Source organism: Polypterus senegalus, chromosome 10 (genome assembly GCF_016835505.1).
Source record: "Polypterus senegalus isolate Bchr_013 chromosome 10, ASM1683550v1, whole genome shotgun sequence".
Taxonomy (NCBI): Eukaryota; Metazoa; Chordata; class Cladistia; order Polypteriformes; family Polypteridae; genus Polypterus; species Polypterus senegalus.
The window spans coordinates 51,949,413-51,974,636 of record NC_053163.1 but is presented as its reverse complement, the minus strand read 5'-3'; the positions used below and the strand labels follow the sequence as shown (position 1 = coordinate 51,974,636).

Genomic DNA, 25,224 nt, shown 5'->3' with positions numbered 1-25,224 from the left:
TTTTGGACAACATCAGTTTATGACATTTAGTGTAATGCATTAAGTTCAGATATATATTCATATGCCTGAAGCATCCATATTATTTGCAATAAACCCAGGTAATTTTTCATTATATTCAATAGTGTCTTCAATTCTTAATATTTATACATAGCATCTATGCTTACTGCACAAAACTACATACATTTTGATTGCCATTTTTCATTTAATTTACATTGGTTTTATTTAATCTTACTATGTATTTAATTAAGGATGCACAGGCCAAATACTGTAGTAACGAAGCTGATTTGGTACAGTAATTGGCTTATTATATGTCTGTTACTTAAGTACATTATTCTAAATTCTAGTCTTCTTTTCTGAAAATTTCTGAAAACTCTTATTGTTATTTACTAAAAATTAAATGACTTGTAGAAAGAGATGAATAAGCATTTAATTGGTGCTCCTTAAGTCCTATAAAGACTATATCAAGCATTTATCCATATGTTGATACATAGCAATGAGTGACTAATAGATGCAATATCAATAATCCAAATTGTGTGCATTCTAAAAGCTGCTATGTAATATAAACTGTGTACTGTAATATCAGCATCTCTGTCCAATTGATGCAGTGCCATCTAGTGGCATATGATATACCAGTTGATTACATCTTGTCTGAAGAAGGGGCCTGAGTTGCCTCGAAAGCCTGCATATTGTAATCCAATAAAAGTTGTCATTTTACTTGACTTCTCACTACATTCATAATGGCTAACACGGTACAACACCCTAGTACTATACAGTTTAAAAATAATACAAATCTAAAATCTAAGTGAAGCATTGCTATCTAAAATTTTTAAATAAACAAAATTATTTAATTTATATTAAAGGATAAAACAACCTAACTTTAACATATTGTTATTGTATAATTTGCTGCAGCCTCAGACCTCTTATTTCTCCATTATAGAGAATGTATCAAGGATCCACTTTAGACAGCATTAAGAAAAAAAGTTAACAGGCATCATGGTCCACAGTTAGATACACCAAAATATTTTGCCTATCATATTTCATTATATATTATTAACACTAGAATTACAAGAGCCTTACGAAAAAACTCGTCAATCTGTCCCACCTTAAATCGCTTCTTAAAATCATTCACAGCTCTCTACCAGCGTCTTTTGTCATCTAAATGTGCAGATAAAATCAGGCAGCAAACAGCCGGCTATTCCATCCCCCCACCGACTTAGAACGTGCACAAACTTCTCCCAGCTCATGCCTTGATTGATTTTCTGGGAGTGAAGTGGAGTTTTAGAGTGGAAATAATAGATCGTTGTTTGGAATACACGCATTTCATGTCTGTTCCGTTTCTACAATAATCTGTGTAAACACATTGTTAAAACAGAAACTTTTTTATATTCTACTAGTAGACAACAAAATGTAGGCATAAACTATATAATGTATGAAGCCTGAAGTATCACACAAATAGTTTCACAAAAGCTACAAATCTAACACAGCAATTGCGCTTTTATTCAAAAATATAACTGCAGAAACAAAAAGCCGCCTTAACATGCGACATTGACACCCATTTATTATGACTGCCTTTGTAGCGCAATAGAATCAGCCGCTGACTGGGAATCAAAAGGTTGTGAGTTCAATTGTGCACCACTCTGTTTTGAGAAGTAAACTGCTCTTAGTTTTACTATTTTAGAATAAAAACATACATTTGATTTCAGTCTGTAACAGCCAATGTGATTTATGATACTTGTAAAGGTCAGCTTTGGTTTTTTTTTTTTTTAGTCAGTTTTATTATCTCAGCCACGTTCACGAGCCCAATATAGATTTTCTGAGTTTTTTCGTAGGCTCTGGTAATTCTAGTGTTAAACAAACTATAAGACCACTTTAAGATGTTCAGATCACTTTTAGAATTGCTGCTTGAAAAAAGTATTTCTTATTGTTAGCTTGGCATATACAAGTGTTTACTTGTTTATGAAAACACTAGAGAAACACAAATAAACAACAATAATAATAGTAACAAAAATGGCCTGTGCTTTCAAAACAATTCAGTATATTGTGTGTTCTGCTTTACAATGCAGAACTGAAGCAATTTTTCTTAAGTCAGTACTGTTTTTCAAATTGTTCTGTGACAAATTCTTCCAAGCCTTTTGCAGCATTTTCCATAACTCTTCTTTTGGCTTTTTAGTCTTTTTTTTGCACTGCCTAACATTTTTTTATTTTAGCCTTTTAAAACAAATACAGTGCACCCGGAAAATATTTACAGCGCATCACTTTTTCCACATTTTGTTATGTTACAGCTTTATTCCAAAATGGATTAAATTCATTTTTTTCCTCAGAATTATACACACAACACCCCATAATGACTGTGAATACTTTCCGGATGCACTGTATGCATTCATGCATGCAGTACTGAACGAGGGATTTATAAACCCATCTCAAGTGATAATCATAAGACTCATGGAACAAATCTACTGTTAGTTATTGAGTAATAGACTTATGTGTTGAAGAAAGGTAAAAGAATAAATAAAAATATCTGATATTTTTTCTCCTATGTGTACTTTCAGCTCCTTTCCTCTGTGTCCTTATGTGTCTGAAACTCTCATGTCCAGTGCCTCCTCTGTTTTTTTCTGTCATTTCAAGGCACCTTGTTTGCCTCCTGTCCACTTTTTTACTTCCAGTATAAAGAGGCGACTCTCAGCAAGGCTCCTACACCTTTACTCCTCCTCATGTATCTCACACTCACACTCTTTGGATTGCATCACCAAAGCCAAACTGAACAACCACAGCAAAGTCACATTGATCAGTCAGATTGCAGTGAAGGACTAGACAGACATACACACACAAACCTTATCGTTTTATTATATAGTAGATAAATAACTAATATACCATATGACCTATGAAAAGAGCCCCATAGGTGTCAGGTAAAAAAAAATCTCTACGCTGTTCAGTGCCTTTATCAATTAGGTTTTAAACTCCATTTTTTTTCTATCAACGTTTCTATGACTGTCTCCGGAATACCATGTTGTCGGGGAAAATTCCATAAATCCATTCTCGTAATTTCCCCTGCATGTGAAACTCGTTTCAAGACTCCTCAAAAGAACCATGTCAACTGAGGTGGTCTTCAAACTAGTTCCTCTTCTGGTTCACAGATTTTAACATACACCTTACTATACACTCATGGTTCACTGAACTATATCCCAGGAAAACCATATGGAGCTCGGTCACAAGAACTGGACTGGAAGCGGGAAAAAATCACCATCTGTTTGAACAAATTATTACAAACCAGAGCTCCGTACTACTGAAATAAGAGTCAGGGAAAAAATAATTCCTTCAAACTAGTCTTTTTTTGTTTGACACCTACGGGACTGCATACCTATAAATAAGAGTTTAATAAATATAAATATGTGATCTACAATTACATTGATTTAATATGATTAATTGGCCACTAATTACTAGCTGTTCCAAAACTGAACACCTAAGGAAATAGTGAAAGATACTTATCCAAATTCTGCTTTGAACGAAGTCGATCTAGTCTAAGCCCTCACCAAAATACACTGTGCTCCTGGATTTTATCACTTGATGCAAATATGCTCCTGTGGATATGATTTGGCCAATGATTGTGTCGATGTGAAGAACAAACATTACTCTTACCTTTTCACAGACCGTGTAAGAATGTCTTTGTAGTGCTTTATATCTAAAGTACTATGGAGTTTCACCCCCTGCTCGCTTTGCTTTCCAAGCCCCCGGCCTGCACTACACGCCAGCCACTTCGATTCTCTGCTACTTGCATATGTGGATTTCACTTTCACCAAACAACAAATCTTTTAATTATCACAGATAGGCCTCTTCATTGGGAAGAAACTCTACTTTTTCCTGACAGCAACACAAATTAGATGATCTAAAAGTCTCTGACTTAAAGTTTAAAGCCAAACAGTAACTACATAATTATGTGAATTTCCCCTTGGGATTAATAAAGTATCTATCTATCTATCTATCTATCTATCTATCTATCTATCTATCTATCTATCTATCTATCTATCTATCTATCTATCTATCTATCTATCTATCTATCTATCTTTCTATCTCATACTTCTGTCATATCACTTATGTCCATATATTCTATCTCTTTTCGTTGTTCTGTTATTTCACCAAGTAATAATTTCCATTTCTTAGTGCTAATGTGATCTTTACTGTCAGTTTTTTGAAACTTCTGAATTTTAGTACTTTCATAATCTCTAACCTGCATGTGTATCATGCCAACATTTTTGAGTGCCTTTACGACGTTCTACTTTGTCTTCTACTCTTTATTTTTTATTTCCGACCACGCTTGGAGCTGAAAGCACAGGAACTGTGTCTGACAATAGCATTCACACGAATGAAAAGTGATTGGACCGTGGGTGTGGTTGTCAATGTTTGAGAGGAGGGCGGGACTTGTCAAAATTTCTTGGCAAAAAGTCTCATCTCGTGGGAATTAAATTTTTCTCAGGGATTTTCTCTAGGATTTCCTTTTATAATAGAGAGATGTGCTTTTACAAGTGTGTTTGCATTTTATTTGTCATAAATTATGTTTGTGTTAAAAGGCATTTAGAATATTGCCTTTGCACCTACCAGAAGCATATCATCATTGTAGAACAATGACAAATGAGCAAAAGCTATGCAAATATTGCAGAACTTAAGATAAAGTTTGAAGATAGTATAAATTTCAAATATTTATTATTATCCAATTCAAATTCAATGTCTTTCTTCACTCTTTGTAGGGAAATAAATATGAAGCAACAGCTAAAATATAAATTAGGTATAGGAAAGTGCAGCATATTAAACTCATATAATAGCCTAACATAACATTTTCAAATCTACTTAATGCCACTCAGCATTGTGGGTGGTCAGAGCCTATCCTGGCAGTACTGCATGCAGCATCTCAATATCCTATATGTTAAACCAAAATAATGCTAGGAAATAATTCTCCCAATGAATATAAACTCAAACTAGAAATAATAAAAATTCAAATTCATTTAAAATGTTTCTCTGTGTCATCCCACATTGTGAATGCTTGCAGTAACAAGACATTAGTTGTAATTATAATTATTTTTCAAATTTTCTCTGATTATTTTCAGATATTCTATGATTTTGGAAGCAAAAGACCCAGAAATAAAAACATGATATCTCACTGTGGCTACGATTAGCAAATGATAGAAAATTAAGGACAAGAAAAAAGAATAACAGAAATATTATACACTAGCCGATGCCCTCCATAGCATACGGCGGTGTAAGAATAGGAACGGAAAACGATGAGAAAGGAATTCAGAAATCAAGAAGAAAGAAATACTTCTTGAAAGACGCAGTTGTGAATAGGTGTTTTGCTGGAGACGACAGATAATGAGTTGAAAGATCTAACCCTAGAAAAAGCCACGTACAACAGTTTTATTGCATGTATGTTGGGCTTCCTGGAAATGTGGACAGTAATATGATCATTTTGCCTTCACGTACATTGTTATTTTCAGTGTTTGCTTACAGTGTTTCTGATAGTCCTTTGCATTGTTCCACGTGCAGGTCTCGTTGATGTAATCTGAGATAGTTGACACACGCTCCCTCTGTTTTAACATACGCATCTACGACATACTGTTGGAATAGTTTGCCGCTGGAGTGCAAAATACTAAATGTAATCCTCATTGATAATCTGTACACGTAAAATTGGCATTTTGTAAGCCTGATTCGGTTGGTGGTTCTTTTTTTCGGGAACATGTTGTAAATCTTTGTGCCCGCCAATGTCTCTTTAAGGGAATAAAAGTGGGTAAACCATAGGATTGCAATTCGTATTGTGCGTGGAAATCTGTTTACAGGAGTTACCTCTGGGATAGATGCAAATGTCCCATTCGGCAGGGAGTTCGCCATCTTCTCCGATGAAAATTGCTGCAACATCAGTGTGACATGTTGGGGCATTGTATCGTCGTAAATCCTGCCCAGGGTTTTCCTTGAAAACCATTCGTACAGATGCTGTTGGATTGGACTGAGCGATTTCATGCGTTTGTATGATTTAGCGAAGGTGTTGATTGTTCTGAGCATGGAATCTAGCTGGAGAAGTAAATTTTCGCTGCATGCAGTTTGCTTTAAGTGTACTTCAGTAGCTTGCTCTGTGTCAAAAACATACAACTGTCCATATCCTAGAGAGGTAGAAGTGTTAGCGTATGGTGGAGAGATTTGGTGATAAATTTGCCTGTGTATTTTAAAACAGTATGGTCTGTGGCCAGGAGGTTGTTATCTGTGCACCCATGGACGCATACACTAGAGAAGAGTTGTATTCTCGAATGTGTTCACGATAATTTTTACCTTTTGATGTTTACTGTGTAAGAAGCTGTTGTAAAGACACAGGTGGCTCCCGCAAAGGTGGTAAAACTACTTTACCGTCGTGGCAGCACCTCAAGTACTTGTTGGATGTATTACGCTCAGCAGGCCAGTATAGTGCATGACAGTGTTTGCACTGCTAGTCTGGAGTCCTAATTAGAATTAGAACAATCTAGACGAGAACAGGCCATTCAGCCCAACAAAGCTCGCCAGTCCTATCCACTTGCTTCCTCCAAGAAAACATCAAGTCGAGTTTTGAAAGTCCCTAACGTCTTACTGTCTACCACACTACTTGGTAACTTATTCCAAGTGTCTATCGTTCTTTGTGTAAAGAAAAACTTCCTAATGTTTGTGCGAAATTTACCCTTAACAAGTTTCCAACTGTGTCCCCGTGTTCTTGATGAGCTCATTTTAAAATACAAGTCTCGATCCACTGTACTAATTCCCTTCATAATTTTAAACACTTCAATCATGTCACCTCTTAATCTTCTTTTGCTTAAACTGTAAAGGCCCAGCTCTTTTAATCTTTCCTCATAATTCAACCCCTGTAGACCTGGAATCAGCCTAGTCGCTCTTCTCTGGACCTTTTCTAGTGCTGCTATGTCCTTTTTGTAGCCTGGAGACCAAAACTGCACACAGTACTCAAGATGAGGCCTCACCAGTGCATTATAAAGGTTGAGCATAACCTCCTTGGACTTGTACTCCACAGATCGTGCTATATAACCTAACATTCTGTTAGCCTTCTTAATGGCTTCTGAACACTGTCTGGAAGTTGATAGCTTGGAGTCCACTATGACTCCTAAATCCTTCTCATAAGGTGTACTCTCGATTTTTCGACCGCCCATTGTGTATTCAAACCTAATATTTTTACTTCCTATGTGTAATACTTTACATTTACTGACATTAAATTTCATCTGCCACAAATCTGCCCAAGCCTGTATGCTATCCAAGTCCTTCTGTAATGATATAACGGATTCCAAATTATCTGCTAATCCACCTATCTTGGTATCATCTGCAAACTTAACCAGCTTGTTACTTATATTCCTATCTAAATCATTTATATATATTAAAAATAGCAGCGGCCCTAGCAAAAATAGCAGCGGCCCTAGCAACAATGTTGTACTGTTGGCCGGGAAGACAGGAATGTTGTGAAGAAGTACCTGTGGTAACGGGAAGAGGATTGTGTGTATGTCTGCTGAGACTGTATTGGTGGACTGCTTGTCGGCTGCATGCAGTTTTGAAGAGGAGCCGCAGGCAGCGTGGGGAAGGGTTTGGAAGAGGACGAATAGGAATTGAGAAATGCCGTGTTGGCTGCGTGTGGGCAGGACCGCTTTTGAAGTAGAAGCAGGACGAACCAGAAGAGAAATATATATAAGGGATCATTATATATATTGTTGACAGCACAATAATTCCAGCTCACTAGACCCAACACAACAAACACAGGGCACAAGTTAAAAGCACAAAGATCCATTTATTCTGCGTGAAACTCTTTCCTCAGCTTTTCCTACCACCACAGCCACAAGCACAACACAGCAAAATTATAATTCTTTATTATTCTCTCTCTCTTCATCTCTGTTTCCTTCACTTCTCCCAGCAAGCTTTGCCTACCTTCCACCTGACTCTAGCTCACCTCTGTGAGCCTGGCAAGTCCTTTTATGTTGGCTAACCCGGAAGTGCTTCTGCTGTTCCGCCCACGTGGTTTGTAAGCACTTCTGGGTAAGGTGGAAAATCATGCCATATGGTTTCTCAGTCTTTTCAGCACCCCCTGGCAGCACCCATGGTACCCAACAGGGCTGAGGTAAAGAACTCCAAGTCCCATGATGCCCTGTGGGAATCCAGGGCAGAGGCACAACCCTGGGAGTTGCCATACAGAAGCTGTCTTCCCCCATCCTTCTGTCTCTTGGGCGTCCTGGCCATCCCTTACAAATAAAAATATATATATAAACGAATGTAGATAAACAGTTCTACAATATATTTAAGGTTATATATTGCTGCATTCTTTTTTCTTGTACAATTTAAAATGTCTAAAATTTAAATATACATCTGTACAAACTGTATAATGCCAAAGCAACTATAAGAGGGCTGGAAGTCCATGAACTAATAAGAATAGAATGAGTTGTATTTAGATTAATCCACAAATTCAAGGTAAAATAGCTACAGAAGGTGCATTTTTAATGATTAGAAGAGAGAGTCAGGTGAATTCCAGCATGAGAGTAAAGCTAACTATCTCACAGTTTATATAGGTAAACCTTTGGTGTACAGGAAGAGCAGAGAGATCTAGATGAGAAAAGGATATGGGGTGAGGAAGGTACTGTATATTAAGAGAAAACTGAGAAAGGAGAGAGGAAATAAAGGATCACAAGGAAATAACAGTGGACATTTACAAACCATGTGGCAAGTACCAGAGTTGTTTTGAGAACAGAAAAGTAGTGTTTGATGGGCAAAAAATAAACGATGCATACATTTTATATAAATGTGTAGGATTTTAGAGTTCTCTGAAAAGACAGATATTTTTAAACAATATTGTTATGACATATGAGCTCAGGTGTCTCTCAACCTGTAACCATGTCCCAAGGCCATAAGAGTACCATATATTTCCAAATTAGGTCACTTATCTGGCTAATAGCTTGGAATCAAGTGTGATTTAGAACATTAGAACAATCTAGATGAGAGCAGGCCATCAGCCCAACAATGTTTGCCATTCCTATCTACTTAATTCTTTTAAAAAAAGTCTATTTTTAAAAGTCTTACTGTCTACCACACTACTTGGTAGCTTATTCCAAGAACAAAATAAATTTCAATATTTTAAATCAGAACTTTTAAAATTTAGCCTAAGATTTTCTACATGCCACAATGTGATCATTAGATTACCAATAAAGGCAACAGAAGCAAAGAGCTGAGACTGAGGTAATGAAAGGCACAAATAAGAGCTAATCTGTATCATTGCAGCTCCCACAGTAGTAAAAACCCATGACAGTGTCCTCACCCACAAATTCAAATAAATAACACTTAAACCATTCAAAAGAATAAAATAAAAACCACAGCACCCATCCACTCCCACCATGTCTCTCCCACTCACACAACTGTTAACATCTTAATTTACAGTAAATACTTATGCTTACCTTGCGGTTATGTACTTATTGAAAAGTGAGCTGTATGTTGTAATGTCTTTGAGATTTGCTGTCCAGAAATACGGTCTGAGTCCATTTTAGGCAATAATAATCACTGGCTAATAAACTCGAAAACAAACAGGAAAGCCTGGCTACAAACACATATATCAGAGACTGTTTTTTTTTTTTGTTTCTTGCAAGCGTGACTAACTGCTGAGACACAAGACTTTGCAAAACAAGCTGCATGCTAAGTAAATTTTTTATTGTATTTTTGTCAACCATCTGAGGACCAAGCAAGTACAAATTTCATTGTACTATTTACACATGATTATAAACTTAACTTTTTACATTTGTTTTGCCATTTTATGTTCTGCATATTATTTATACCTGCCATAAATGTTGCTAGTCACATGACATATTGTGTCATCATAACCTACCTACAGTATATAAGATGGCGAGTTGCTAATGGAAAAAGATATATTGAAGCAGACGTTTGTCTCTAAAAAAGTGACATATTCCAGTGTGGGAAGCACAGCATGGTTAAGTCTCAGAGGTCAAGGCTCCAGAATCCTTTTAAATAACTTGAGCAAGGTAATAAAATGTTCATGACTGTCCAACTATTTGTATAATCATAACCACCAGCACATATACATATATTAATACTGCAGTAAGCATTATATTATGTTGGGGATTTACAACAAAATTACAGAAGTATGAAAAAATAGACAATTTAGAATAAATTTAAATATTTAAAGTTTCCTGTTGATTTCAATATTCAGTGAAGCCATATCATTCTAAAAGCTTTAAAATGGCTTTAATTAATATTAGACCTTCAATTTGTACAACATTTTAGTTTAATTATTTTTCTCACAGATTTTTAGATTTTCAGTAGTACTTGGCTTAGTAGTGGTTGAGTGTTTGTTTGCCAAGTAAATAAAGGTGGTGTCTTGATGAATGTTTTCTTAGGCTGATTAAATTGAAAATTTCTCAGTCTTGGTAGTTTTCTTTCCTTTGAATACCATGTCACCATTGTTAAAGGAGTATCACCTCTCCTAATAGTAAACATTTATTACCCACCAAAACATAATTCCTTCTTTATTAATGACATCTTAAGTCCTTCAAAACATTATTTAGGAGAGCATTGAGTATCAGAAGTAATTGCAACTGAACCTGTTGCGTTAAGACTGAATAACCGACATAAGACAAAGGCACATTTTGCCCCCATAACTGTTCATCCCTGACATTGATTTACTATGCAACAGGCAACAACTGGTGCGCTTATTGGCATTCTGTGGACAAATCAAGCATGCTTTGGATTTTGTAAGTGAGGACGAGCTATTAGCTGAAACAAAATGAGCTATACAAGATGCAAGAATCAGGGAAGATATAGCCAGTTATGACCTCAGAATGTTAAATCAAAGGTGTTTAGAGCAAGTAATATGCATCATGTACCATGAACACATTTGTAACAATGACTGCTATAACTGAGTGACCTACCAAAGATGGAAGACAGTCAATTGCCTCTGAATGCTCTTAACGGGCCCCCTGCCAAGATTAATGTACCACTTAATTCCCACAGCTTCAATGAATTGGAAACCAAAGACTGGAATGAAGAGGCAAAGATAACCATTTAAAACCTGGCAGGCAAATTGCCTAGAACATCTCAAGATGATCGATAAACTAGAATTTGTCTGCAATCATCAAGACTAATCAAACTTGCTGAAAAAAGTTGAAAGCTAGCTGACTAATGTGCTGAATAGCACTCAAGGATTTAAGTCTAAATTTCATATGTGTTATCTATTAAAACAACTAAGATTTGCAATATTAACATTATTTCAGTTTCTATGTACTAGAAATAATCTGTCACCAATGATAGGCAGTTTATGGACTGTGCATATTTCTTTGATCTTAAGTCAACATATTAGCTATCTACCATCAAGGATGACTGTGTGTCAGATTTAGTTACATTGAAGGGACATAAAATTGATATAATGCACATTCTTTTTATTTATGTTTAAGATCACTACTTTATTTTCTTTGATACCTGTAACTAAAACTAAGGAGATTTTTTAAGAGACCTTATGTAGATGTGGTGCTTTCCTACACATTTTTTAGTTTTGCCAGTGATCTGCCAAAATTCAATACTTTTACTAATACAACATACAATGCAAATAGTCAAGTGGACAATTTTAATTATAGGCAGAAGGACACAGCTGACACAGTAACCCCAAGAAAGATATATTAAAAAATAAAATACATTTACTTGGAAAACTTAAATCATATGTAAACTCAAAATGGAGTGCCACAGACCTGAACAAAAATAGAAGGAAACTAAATTAGCAGCATACTATGAGATTCTAAGAGTTGATATAATTGGATACAACCTGGCTGTCCGATTTGGGAGTTTGATCTGAGAGATGGTCTTATTTCTTTAAAATTATTAATGACAATGTAAAATAATTTAAGTGTGCTATTTTTGAATTATTGACCATCTATTAATCCTACCTTTTTGTATGGAGTGGATGATAAAAGCTTTGGTGGATAAGTGTGAAACTTTTTCAGCATTTTTTACAGGAAAGGCACAGTGTAAAACCTAATATAATGCAGACTTAAAGAATTAGTTTAATCTCTTCCCATTCTACATACCAATTTAAACTCCTTTAACACAATACATTTGCTTTAACTTTATAGAATAATTACTGAAACTGTCAACCTATTTCCGTGATTCATCTTCTATAGGCCCTTTGAAGATGTTTCCGTCTACTTAATTGACACAGTTAACTGCTTGACAAAACCTGATAATTCTCCAAATTTTTAAATAATTGCTGCAGTCAAATCTAGGATTGGGTAATATACTAATTGATCCAGTATTCCAGATAAAATTGTTCAGTGGTATGGAATTTGAATAGTTTTACTGGTATGCTAAAAATGAGAGGAGATCTTGCAAATACACTTAAACATAAAACAATGTTTAACTCTGTGTGTCCATGAGATTAAAATTGTTTACTGAAACTGCACACTGCCTTTATTATAAGTTTTTTTCTCCAACTATAATGAACTATAAAAGTTCTAAATAACTTACAAAAAAAGCAACTTAACTAATTTACAAAGAAATTTACATTGAGAGCATATTATCTAAATAACTCTACCTTATTTATTTATGTAGAATCATGTATTATCCAAATATATTTATACATTTTTTCTGGTTTGTTCCAATTATTTATAACTGTAATGTATGCATCTTGTTATTCAAGTAATTTATGGTGCTTTTAGTTTAAAATGGTCAGCAAGTTTACAACTTTGTAGTAAAGGAACAGGAGATAATAAGAGATTGCACAGATAAGTATGAGAATCAAAGCTTTTTGGCAGAGCAATCCATCACAAGCCAGTCATATGCATGTAATATCACATGGTCCTGAGGCTCTTGTGCCTTTTTGACATAATGTCCAAAGGATCAAAGAGTGATGACATGGAGAAACAACATCAAAGACAGAATGACTGACAGAGTAGTTGTGTGAATAGGATCTATTTCTGTGTATGTGTGTGTTAAGCTTAAGCAGCAACAGCAAACCAATCCAATAATGAACATGATTAGTCTCATCTCACTTATTCCAAGATAAAATACTGTATGTGGAAAAGGAAAAAATGTGACTTTATGTTTGTGTATTAGTGTTCTAAAGATAATATATTTGTGCATGGACTTGTATGTGAATTATGTGTAATAAGTGAGTATACCACTTTAAGAATATCACTCAGAGTGAGGTGTTTCAACCTTACTGATGAATGGATGCAGACAGTAATAAGGAACAGAAAGAAACTGTGTTTTGTGCTGTTGTATTTACTTGGCGGTTGTTGTGTTGAGTGAGTGAATGGGAAATAAGCTGAACGTTAATCATTTTAAAAAAGGTAACCATTCAGTTTATAGGAAATACTTCCGTATGTAGTATATATTAATTAATAAATAAGTAAAGGTATATCTAAATACGTAAAACCATCAAAATTTTAATTACGTTGTGATACGGATTTTGTCCACACCTAGTCAAACTTCTGCTTAAGAAAAATATCCTTGACCTTTCTGTTTATGATCAATTTACATTTATCTCTAACCTACCTTTTTTTAAGCAAAAAAAACAGAAGTAGTTATGTATTAACAGCAAAATGATTACATGAAAAAGAAGCCAAACATTTGAATAACTAAAAGTGGCACTGTGCCATCTTAAATACTGTCGCTCTCAACAACACCATGTCTATGTGACCCCAGCAACCTACTATTTGGTTTATAGGCTGGAATTCACAATGACTCAGTACATCTCAAAACAAAGATGCTGTTGCAGCAAAGTGGCAAACTAAACCAAATATTACATAATTAATAAATAAAATATTACACAAAAGCAAAATAATAAACTCCACAACACAAAGATTGTACAGTTAAACCATCTATCAGAAAATTTGTTGAAGGAGAAAATAAAAAGTAAACAAACTCCTGTCACCTTGCAGATCCCCAACACACACACAGAGAACAGTTTTTGTAGGTGATTGTACATCAAAAATGTTCAATTTTACATGTAACACAGCTCTGGAATCAATTTTAATCCTTTTATTATTGTCACTTTTACATGTTCCTAATGTGTGAGTTCATTTCTTAAAATAAGGTAAAGTAACACACTTTGCAGACAATGCACAATTATACAGCTTGTGAATGTTGTAAAAGAGGGATCGGGATCCTGACAGAAGTGGACGGCAACTCCTTGTCTGGACAGGAGTACACAAGATGAATATATGAATGGATGGGCATCCCAGGCAGGTTGGTTGATGGTACCTTTACCAGCCGGGAGACCATAATGGAAGGATAGTGGGAGTCTGGTTCTCAGAACGATGTATTTCCTCATATATACAGGATGGCAGCATCCCTCTGGTAGAACTTCCATTTGTACACCTTCAGGGAATTTTGGGAGTAGTAGTCCTGATGGGTAACCCTATTTAAGGTATTTAAGTTCTGTCAAGGGAAGCTACAGTTCAACATCACCACTACTTTGGGGGGCTTCTGCCTGATCCAGAAGTGTTTCCAATGTGCACTTCTGTATTCTGTAAAGTACTCCCAGGTTCGGCATAAAAGGAGCTGCTGCCTCTGCATTGACTGTCAGTTGGGTGGCATAGAACGACACTAATAAAGGACTACTGGAGAAAAGACAGAAGGTGAAACAAAACATTATTGTTTCTGGTATTGAACTGATACAAGCATTTGAAAAATGTAATGTGTAATAAACTACCTTTTATTTTGCGAGAATTTGTGTGTGGTTGAGTTGTGTCTGGTGTTTGGGGCTCAGGTACGCCCCTGGTGTTCGCAATCTATATTGCCAGATGATTCAGAATCCCTCAACTGCAGTTAGTTGTCTAATCAGCATTACAGAATAGATGAGCAGTAATTTCCTTAAACTAAATAAGAAAACAATACTATTCATTATCTGAGGTACAATAAGTCAGTATATTCAAGAAATACTTTACTTTTTGCTTTGCCATCTAACAATATTATTTCCACACATACTGTATAAAGCTAAAATACCTAGATATGTACAGACAACAAATGTGTAAAAGCCATTTGCTAGTTATTTAGGTTCTATCTAGTAGGTAGAAGTGTTTGCTTAATTATGTTATGGGTAAATGCTTACCTTTGAAAAAGTGCATAGTCTAAGAGAGGTTCTTATAACCCCCACAAAGAACTGAATTGGTATATTTTAACTGTTTCTTGTCTCTCTGAAGATAGATTAGTCTGTTAGTGACCTGCCTTGATGTAAGTAAGGCTTGTAAGGCACACAGTTTCAAACGGTGCCTTAACGTGCGCAAAAGTATGCAGCACAACTTGCTCTATTGAATGTGCAGTGCTGTACATTTAGAACATACTTAAGGTGAAGTAAAACATCTAGTATCAACAACAACTGTTTTACAGCACGTTTTACAAGAAAGGGCTAAGTTTAGAGAAGAGACATTTTTTTCCCATGTTTTTGCTTTTTAGTCTACATGTGTAACAGTCTTTTTATTTATTCCTATGTGGACTGTTTCCTTTGAATTTTCACTAAAAAAACAACTGTTTAAAACAAACTTTTGGGCTGACAGATTTATTCCGGCACACGTTTGACTTGTGCTTGATCTTGTCTTACCTACCAGCAGATACAAAATCGAAAAATTATTTTCATGAGTAGTTTCATATTATGGCCCTGAGGCCCGGAAAAATTCAGCCTCACCAAAAGTTATGTTAATTGTAAGAAATTACAGTATATTTCACATTGAATTGTCGAAATGCACCATCTTGCTTCTGGTCTACTCCAGATGCAAAAGAGCACAGATGTACTATCAACATCTGAGTGCAAGTCAGTAATATTTACACTGTAAGCTGTGCTGTTTCTTTGAAGGACAGGTCATTGGCAGGATGATGCTGGACTTTGTCCTGTATCCAAACGGTGCCATCTTTCACCTTTACGCCTGGTGCAGCTGCATTGTTCTTATATGTGAGTGGACGTTTCTTGTGGGCAGGGCTTCTGTTCTCTTTCTCCGATCTGAATTCACCTCTGTTATAGCGCGTCTTTATTTGAAAACAGCTGTGTCAGATCAGGGCGAGCGTGAATACGACTGAGAGAATAAAACTGAATAAAAAAACGCTAACTTTGACAAGCACTATAAATTTACATCGACTGTTACATACGCAAATCAAAAGTATGTTTTTATGGTATAATATTAACAATAATAGCAGCTCTCTACTCAAAACGGTAAACTTAAGAAGCTGCCAGCTTCGAACCCAGAACCTCTTGATTGGGAGTCAGCAGCTCTTAGCATTGCAATACGCAAGCTGTCGCATCAACCGCCTACCGTAACCTGCTTTCTTTTTTCTTAGGTTATATTCTTGAATAAAAGCGCACTTGTTTTGTTATACTTGTACTTTCTGTGAAAGTGTTTATTTGAAATTTGGACAGCAGGCTTCACACCTTATGCACATGTCATAAAGACAGTCCTTGGATGTGTGGGAACTGTTAACATTTGAATCTAATGATGATATATAGCACGGTACTGACCTCTCTGTACTATGCTGACGTCTGCATCTCCTGGAGTTCAAAAGAAATACAGTACCAACATGCAGCAACAAGATCAGAAGAAAAAAACAAACGTGGTCACTAACTACAACTGCATGAAGATATGCAAATGAATATAATGTTGCATTAGTGCAACAACGTTTTCCGAAATGTACTATACAGGTCATAAAATGAATTATTCCAAATGTCATATATACATAAGTCTCCCTTTTTTGTCAGTGCGGCTTTGACATCAAGGATCAGAAGGTGCATACTAGTTCAGCGTGAGCAGGAGCACTCAAGAATAAAACAGAATAAAAAATTGACATCCAAAGCCATTCTCAGTTACATACACCACTCACATCCACATCCACAATTTTCCCAGTCTCATTCACGCACAAGATCTGACACGGTTTTCAAATAAAGAGGGGGGTGTAACAAAACAAGGTTGTTTGTTATATCACGTCTTTATCTGAAAACGGCATCAGATCCAGGGGGTGTGTGGGAGCTTGAATGTGAGTGAGAAACTAAAACTGAAAAAAAAACTGGATTTTTTTCTGTGTACGACAATTTCGCTTTTGTCCGTACGCCATGTTTTAGTGTGAATTTTACGCACGCCGTTATGCCTGAGGCCCCAGATCTTGCTCCGTGCAAATTTTTCTTGTTCCCGCATATGAACAATGAACTCAAAGGAAAGCCTTTTTATACAGTGAAGGAAGTCAACAAAAATTGCTGCAGGCACTGGATAATGTTCCACTTCAGCAATTCCAAAAATGTTTCAGTGGGAAAACCATTGGGACAAGTGCATTTATTCACATGAAGAGTACTTTGTTTTAATAATTTTTACTTACTGAAACTTTAGTCTCCTTCAATTTTTTTTTTCAATTCTGATTATTTTTGGGTACCCCCTCGTTTATATATGCAGATTGCAGTAGTTCACTGAACTACAAGAGGCACTGAAGGAAGCTTTTGATTAGTATTCAGTAATATTATAAAAATTACTATGTAATTATTCATAGTTAGTTTAAACTTCCCACAAATAATAACTTTATATTGGCTGAAGAGCTCTGAAACAGAATTTAGACTTTTCATATTATGGAAATTCCTACCAATAAGAAACATTCCAAGTTATTAGTGAGATTTACTCCCTCAAATACGCTGTTCTCAGTCATCCTCTTTCTTTCTAACTTGTCATCAACTACAGAAGCTTAGCTACTTTGCATAATCTGCATTATTTACACCTCTACAACCCAGTGCTGTTTTTCATTTTCTCAGTAGTTTTCTTATGGAGTGCACATTACACAGAAAGTGCTTAATATCGAGTGTTGCTTGGCACAGCGAACTTAATAAATACATGCAGGTGACAATTCATGTGGGTTTTAAAAATGTAGGGATTTGTTATGACAAAATGTTTCATGCATCCATCCATCCATCCATTTTCCAACCCAGTGAATCCGAACAGAGGATCACGGGGGTCTGCTGGAACCAATCTCAGCCAACACAGGGAGCAAGGCAGGAACCGATCCCGGGTAGGGCACCAACCCACCGCAAGGACACACACACTTACATCCACACACTAGGGACAATTTAGAATCGGCAATCCACCTAACCTGCATGTCTTTGGACTGTGGGAGGAAACTGGAATACCTGGAGGAAATCCACGCAGACACGGGGAGAACATGCAAACTCCAAGCAGGGAGGACCTAGATGTTTCATGCAGTGTAATGAAATTGATTTTGATTTATTGTAACATGTGCATGTAACTTTTATAGGTATGCATGATGAATGTGCTTCCACTTTCGGATGGTGCGAATCTTAATCCTTAATTTATAAAAAACACAAGGACATGGGGTTAAACACAATGTGCAATAGGGTTAAAGCAGACCAAGCCTGTGGTGCCCCAGGATGTGTGGCCCCTGTCCCATTCCCATTATTCTCAGCAGCATATGATTAACAATCTGGTTGCTTATATTTGTTGACACAGTATTTTGTAGAGATTTTTGAGATTCAGTTCCAGGAGATTTTGCTTAAGTATTCTGATAAACATGTGCACGGTTTAAAGCAGCTAAAATGGCGAGGAAGGATTTACAGATGTTATGTGGAAGCAATGCATTCTTTTGCAACTGTAGGCCTTAGATATAGTGTGAATGAATTCACAATCTACTAAAATTATAAGAAACAGATCTTCAATTCCAGCAAAACCTTTGTGAATTTATTTTTAACAGTTAAATTAATAATCAGGAAAACATAAATCTCGAACCACTTTATCAAATCTACCTAATACTGAATAGTATCACAGGGAGTAAAGCAACATACAAAATTTAATGACACATTGTCCATTGAAGGACAGACTTCCTAACTTTGAATTCCCATTTCACATAACCATCAGTTTTTTGGGAAATGAATGGAGTGCCTGGAGAAACCCATTGTAAACATAACGAGAATGCGCAAACTCCAAAAAGTGGCTGTCCAGGGACTGTAATCCTGTCTAAACTGAAATGCTAACTACAGCATAACAGTATAGATTGCCAATAAATATGCTTTGGTTTTGACAAAGACTTTTTGTTAAGTAAGAATTTTCATACTTATGCCTTTAATGTTTTATTGTGTAATATGTTTATTAAGTATGCTTGTCAGGGCATGAATACCACTACTTGACTCAGGGAACTGTACTATGAGGAAAGTCAATACATGTGCAAGTTTTACGCTATATCATAAGACAGTAGAAGTAACATACTTGTTTGCAGTATAATATACACATATTCTCAAAGTTCTAATTTTTTCTGTAACTTCATTGCAAATATCAGACAAACTAACTTAATTTATGTACCTCACAAGTCTGTTACAGTCAAGTCAGTAAATGTTCACTATTAACAGTTTTTTTTTGCAGTGTATGAAAATCTTAGCATGCATTCTATACATTTTAGTATATAATGTATGACACAAATCTCAGAATAAAGTATATGAGTTTCAAAAGTAATTATTGGGCATTATTGTACATTATTTTGTATGAAACAGTATATAGCAGACCTGGGCATTTTATGGCTCATGGGCCACATCCGGCCCGCTGACTACCTTTGACCAGCCCACGTGAGTTTGTAGTAAAAGTGTAGCAACATCTATTACTTTGTGATAGGTGCACGAAATACAGTTACACAGCTTTTATTTTGAAGGCTGCTGTTGTTTTTCTTATTTATCAGTGCACTTATGCACATCAGTGAATGTGTTGAACAGCTTCCAAAAAATTAGCTCTTAGCCCTTAAATATGTCAGCTAACGTTAAAAAGAGAAAAATTGATGCAGAATGTAGTTTTAACAAGGCGTGGACTTCTAAATATTTATTTGTTGAGGTAAATCTGTGTGCTTAGTGTGTGGAGAACATATAGCGGTGTTTAAGGAATACAATTTGAATCGGTATTACGAGAGTAAACACTCAGAAAAATACAAGAATTTCAGTGATGCAGAGTGGGCACGAGCATCGGAAGATTTGCTAGCTAAACTGCAAAAGCAACAAGGATTTTTTACAAAACTCCACTCATTCAGGTATGCAGTAGTCATGACCCGCTTTGTAATATCCCACAAAATTGCAAGATACAGTAAGCCATTCTCTGATGGGGAGTTTATCAAAGACTGTTTGGTGGAGTCTTCAGCGCTAATATGCCCTGAGAAAAAAGTCACATTTGCAAATGTGCCTCTCTCGAGGCGCACTGTAACGAGGCGGGTCAAGAAAATCGTGGGGAATTCGGGGCATCAACTGCAACTGTCTTGTTTTCCTTGGCTCTGGACAAGAGCTGTGATATCCGTGATACAGCCCAGTTACTTATCTTTATACGTGGATTGACGAAAGACTTTGAGATGACGGAGGAGCTGCCAGCTATGCGGCCAATGAAAGGGACTACAACAGAGAGTGATTTGTTCACAGAGGTAAAGGCATCCATGGACATGCTGGGACTAGAATGGGACAAACTGGTAAGTGTTACAACCGATGGCTGTCCAAATCTGATGGAGAAAAATGCTGGACTTTTGAGGCGGATGCAAGATAAAGTGACTGAAATTAACCCAGAACAGAAATTGATATTTTTGCATTTTATCATTCATCAGGAGATGTTGTGCAAGTCAGTTCTAAAAATTAGCCATGTTGTTGATGTTGTAACTAAAATAGTTAATTTCATCAGGGCAAGAGCACTGAATCACAGACAGTTTGTTTCACTATTAGAGGAGCCTGAAAGTGAACATAGTGACATAGGCTACCAGACAGCTGTGAGATGGCTCAGCCTTGGCAAGGTTCTTAAAAGAGTATGGGTCCTGAGAGCAGAGATTCAGGACTTTTGTGAAAAGAAAGACAAGGAAATTCCAGAGCTCTCAGATACGCACTGGATTGCAGATCTGGCCTTTGCTATTGATGTGACTGCACTAATGAATGAACTAAATACCAAGCTGCAAGGCAAGAGCCTCTTTGCACATGAAATGTACAGCTTGGTGACAGCTTTCATGAGAAACTTGAAGTTTCTTTCAAGTCAATTAGAGGGCAACATTCTCACTCACATGCCAACACTGAAAGAAGTCAAGCTATCAGCTGATCACCTCCACAAGTATTCATCCATGTTAGGGGCACTGCATGGTGAGTTTTCAAGAAGATTTGAAGACTTCAAAACAGTTAAGAGTGAAATGCACATGATTTCTTCTCCCTTTCCTGATAGTGTGGATAATGCACCCAGTGATGTCTAGCTTGAACTCATTGATCTGCAGTCTGATAATCTACTGGCCGAGCATTTTAAGTCAGTATCACTGGTAGAGTTTTATTCCTCTCTCAAAGAGGAAATCTTCCCACTCTTGAGGAGGAATGCTCAGAGGATGTTGGTTCTCTTTGGATCTACCTACATCTGTGACCAAATATTCTCAGTGATGAAGTTTAACAAATCCAGATATAGATCCACTCTCAGTTATGATCACTTGTGTGCTGTCCTTCGCATATCCACCTCAGATATTCAACCTGACTTCAGTACACTTGTTCAAGCCCAAAACAGGCTAGATTTCTCTCACTGAGCACCAAAAGAACTGAGGTAAATTAATGTGATGTTGGTCTTTGTAAACTAGTTAATAAAGGTATGATGCTTTTGTTTAAATGCTGCAAAAAATGCACATTTTCTAAATTGTTTTTATAAATGTTCCTAAAATAGTAAAATAATTCTGTGCTCCACACTTGTTTGATTGACTGTTTGACATGTTTGGTTTATTGTAAGTTGATGTTGCTATTTTACGTGAAGTTATGATGATGTTTTTTTAAACATTGCAAAATTTGAAATTTTCTAAACTGTTTAAATAGTATTGTAGCGACCCGTGGAGGAGTCTTTTAAGATTTCGAGCCGAACTCTGCCGTGCACCTCTCCGAAGCTGTCGGCTAGCGGCTTGCCAGCGTCATGCACGCAACTGCACCCAGCTCTTTAAGAAAGAGAACACTCGTGCCCCATACACCGCACGACTCCGAGTGTCTCGGTAGTTTGCTTAGATAAAATCTTAGCAATAAAACAGCTCTGTCCTGTTGTATCTTTTTATTACAGAAGATAGTCAGAAACAAAAGCTCAACATTATTGCTCGGCCATTGCCAAGGTCACGCACAGAGACACATTTCAATAAATTGGTACTTTTTACAAAATAAATAACCCCCGGACGGCGATGTCCCAAACCCACCCAACCAATTAAATACAAACACACCATTATTTACAACACAAATGACAATACGTAAATGTCGACATACAATAAGCTTTTTATAAATTACCCATAAATTCCCCACAAACTATTTACATAAATTACCATGAGGCGTCACTCCGCCAGCGCTTGCTGCCGGGTTGTTACAGTATTATATATATATAAATAGTATATATATATATATAATTCTATCTTCTACAGTTTCTCATTGTAATGTTTCATTTATTGTTTCTTATAGTGGGATATCATATATATTGGAAATTAATTAAGAATATTATAGGTATTAAGTATATATTAGGTATATTATATATATTCTGGCCCTCTAAAACCATTCCAATTTCTCATGTGGCCCCTTTGGAAAAATAATTGCCCACCCCTGGTATATAGTGTTTAGTAGGTATAGTGGTTGTGCTGCCAAGAATTCATTACAGTGTAAGTCCTAAACACCTCCTTTATACTTACATGAGGCACCAACAGATCAACAGGACAAAGGCTGTTTTACAGGAGTTCAGAAATAATTGATTAATATTAAATGTACAAGTTAGACTTCATAAAGGCAGCCTTAAAGTTGAGGCAGATGTAAAAATAAAGGATGAAATTCAGAAAATTAAAGCATCAGTAGCTTGCGACTTTTGAAATTTGAATTTGTTTGGTCAATTAAACATTAGCCTTGAGTCTACCAGTGCAAACATAAATCTAAACATAAACAGCAAATGTCACAAATCTGTCAAAGTGATTCTGAAAAACCCAATTTGAAAAGTGTTTAGTTACAAAAGCAGCTTTGAAAAGATTGTGTAAATGAATGTATGCTAAATTACCTTGTGATTCATTAATTCATGTCTGCCATTTACAGAAAGTCTTCCACTATAAATTATACAGTGCCTTTCCTGTCTAACTGTCTTTTATATAAAGCCTTTCACTACCTATTGTATAATGCCTGTTATATAACTGATTGACTTACTAGGTCTCTCAAGGGTAAATTATACTGTGTTCTGAGATTTATATAAGAAAGACACAAGTTTCAAGGTCTACACACTAATTATGGCGCAAGGGAGTGATGTATTGCATGCTGTTCAGTACAAGCAAGTAAAAATTTTTACTGTACTCTATACACGGGACAACAAGGAACCTATAAAGCTTTAACATAGCAATAATATGATAATGATTGAAAATTAATGTTTTTTTTTAGTACTGATTTTAAACATTGTACATTTTTCAGTTACTGGTCAAAATATGGAGGTGAGAACATGTGCCCATACTAAATGTAAACAGTGCTTCCCACAGAAGGGGAAAATATTATTGTCTTTATCACATGGCCATTTCCATTATATTTTAGTATGTACAATTATTTTTTTGTGGACGATTGTAACAAACTTTTAAGTAAATTGTTTAATGGTTATAATTATTAATATTTTGCAAAGTACGAATCTGAGCACTTTTATAAAACAAAGAAAATTAAACTTTAGTAATTATGTTTAATAACAATAATAAACAATTAACACTTAATACATAACAAACCCAAGGAATTTTCAATTTAGAAAATATTTAAAAAAAGATTAAAATGTAGCTGTGATGACATAAAAAACTGAGCGATAGAGCTAAATGCAGCTGCATATTTAAAAGACAGTCATTCTTTTCAGGTGAAACATGTCTTTTCTTTCTTACTACAAACAATCAATGTTTAGTTAGTTGATATTTTGATGGTAATCGCAAGAGCAATGTTAACATGAGACAATGAAAGTTGCAGTGGAATTCATTTGAAAAACAGGTAGTACACTATAAATCTGGGGCTGTGTGTTATTTAGCCATACTGTAGGTTCTGAGTAGCCTACGTAAAACAGTATACTAAAAAGTTTCAGTTGTGCTTGCAATAAGTCAATATAAAGTTAAAAAAAATGTTGACAGACCTTATTGGGGGTATATATAAGTCGTTGTTGAGCTACCCTATTACTACTTGTGCAGCCATGATCCTATAATGGATAAGGCTGATTTAGAATATAGGTGTGGCAGAAAAGTAATGAGACTGATTTTTTATTTATCAAAGTTTTTATTTTTTTCAAGCATCAATGTTATCCCCTTCAAAGTAGTTCCCTTGGGCAGCTACACACCGATGGAGACGTTGTTCCCACTGTTGGTAGCAGTGCTGGAAGTCTTCAACTGGTATGGTCTTCAGCATATCCGTTAATTAGGTATTAAGTTTATGTGTAGCGACTCCAGTATTTCCTTGTCAGAAAGACATGCATGACATTTAGCTTAACAAATCACTTGGTTTGAGAGTATGCACAGTAATAAATTAAGTAGCTTAACCGATTTATCAGTACAGGAGAACCACAAGAAAATCTGGTTATCACATCAAGAACTATCTAATAACACAGCACAGAAAGCAATATATAGATAGTGGATATATTTAAACAGCATATGGTATTAAATTGATTTTATATGGATTGGTTAAATACTCAAAGTAGATAGATAAGATAAGCAGACAATAACTTGCCCCGGGTGGAATTGAAGAGTCGCATAGTGTGGGGGAGGAACAATCTGCTCAGTCTGTCAGTGGAGCAAGACAGTGACAAAAGTCTGTCACTGAAGCTACTCCTTTGCCTGCAGATGACACTGTTCAGTGGATGCAGTGGATTCTTCATGATTGACAGGAGTTTGCTTAATGCCCGTCGCTCTGCCACAGATGTTAAACTGTCTAACTTTACTCCTACAATAGAGCCTGCCTTCTTAACAAGTTTGTCCAGGCGTGAGGCGTCTTTCATCTTTATGCTGCGTCCCCAGCACACCACCGCGTAGAAGAAGGCACTCGCCACAACCATCTGGTAGAACATCTGCAGCATCTTATTGCAGATGTTGAAGGACGCCAACCTTCTAAGAAAGTATAGTTGGCTCTGACCTTTCTTACACAGAGCATCAGTATTGGCAGTCCAGTCCAATTTGTCATCCAGCTGCACTTCCAGCTATTTATAGGTCTGCACCCTCTGCACACAGTCACCTCTGATGATCACAGGGTCC

At 36.2% G+C, this 25,224-nt stretch overlaps 1 protein-coding gene across 1 annotated transcript; it reads left to right on the top strand.

Annotated features, from left to right (window-relative positions):
• Nucleotides 1-20,355: 20,355 nt before the first annotated feature.
• LOC120538169 (general transcription factor II-I repeat domain-containing protein 2A-like) lies at nt 20,356-21,228 on the top strand. The gene has a single exon (XM_039767605.1). The coding sequence runs from the start codon at nt 20,356-20,358 to the stop codon at nt 21,226-21,228; it is 873 nt and encodes a 290-aa protein (XP_039623539.1).
• The last annotated feature ends 3,996 nt before the right edge of the window (nt 21,229-25,224 follow it).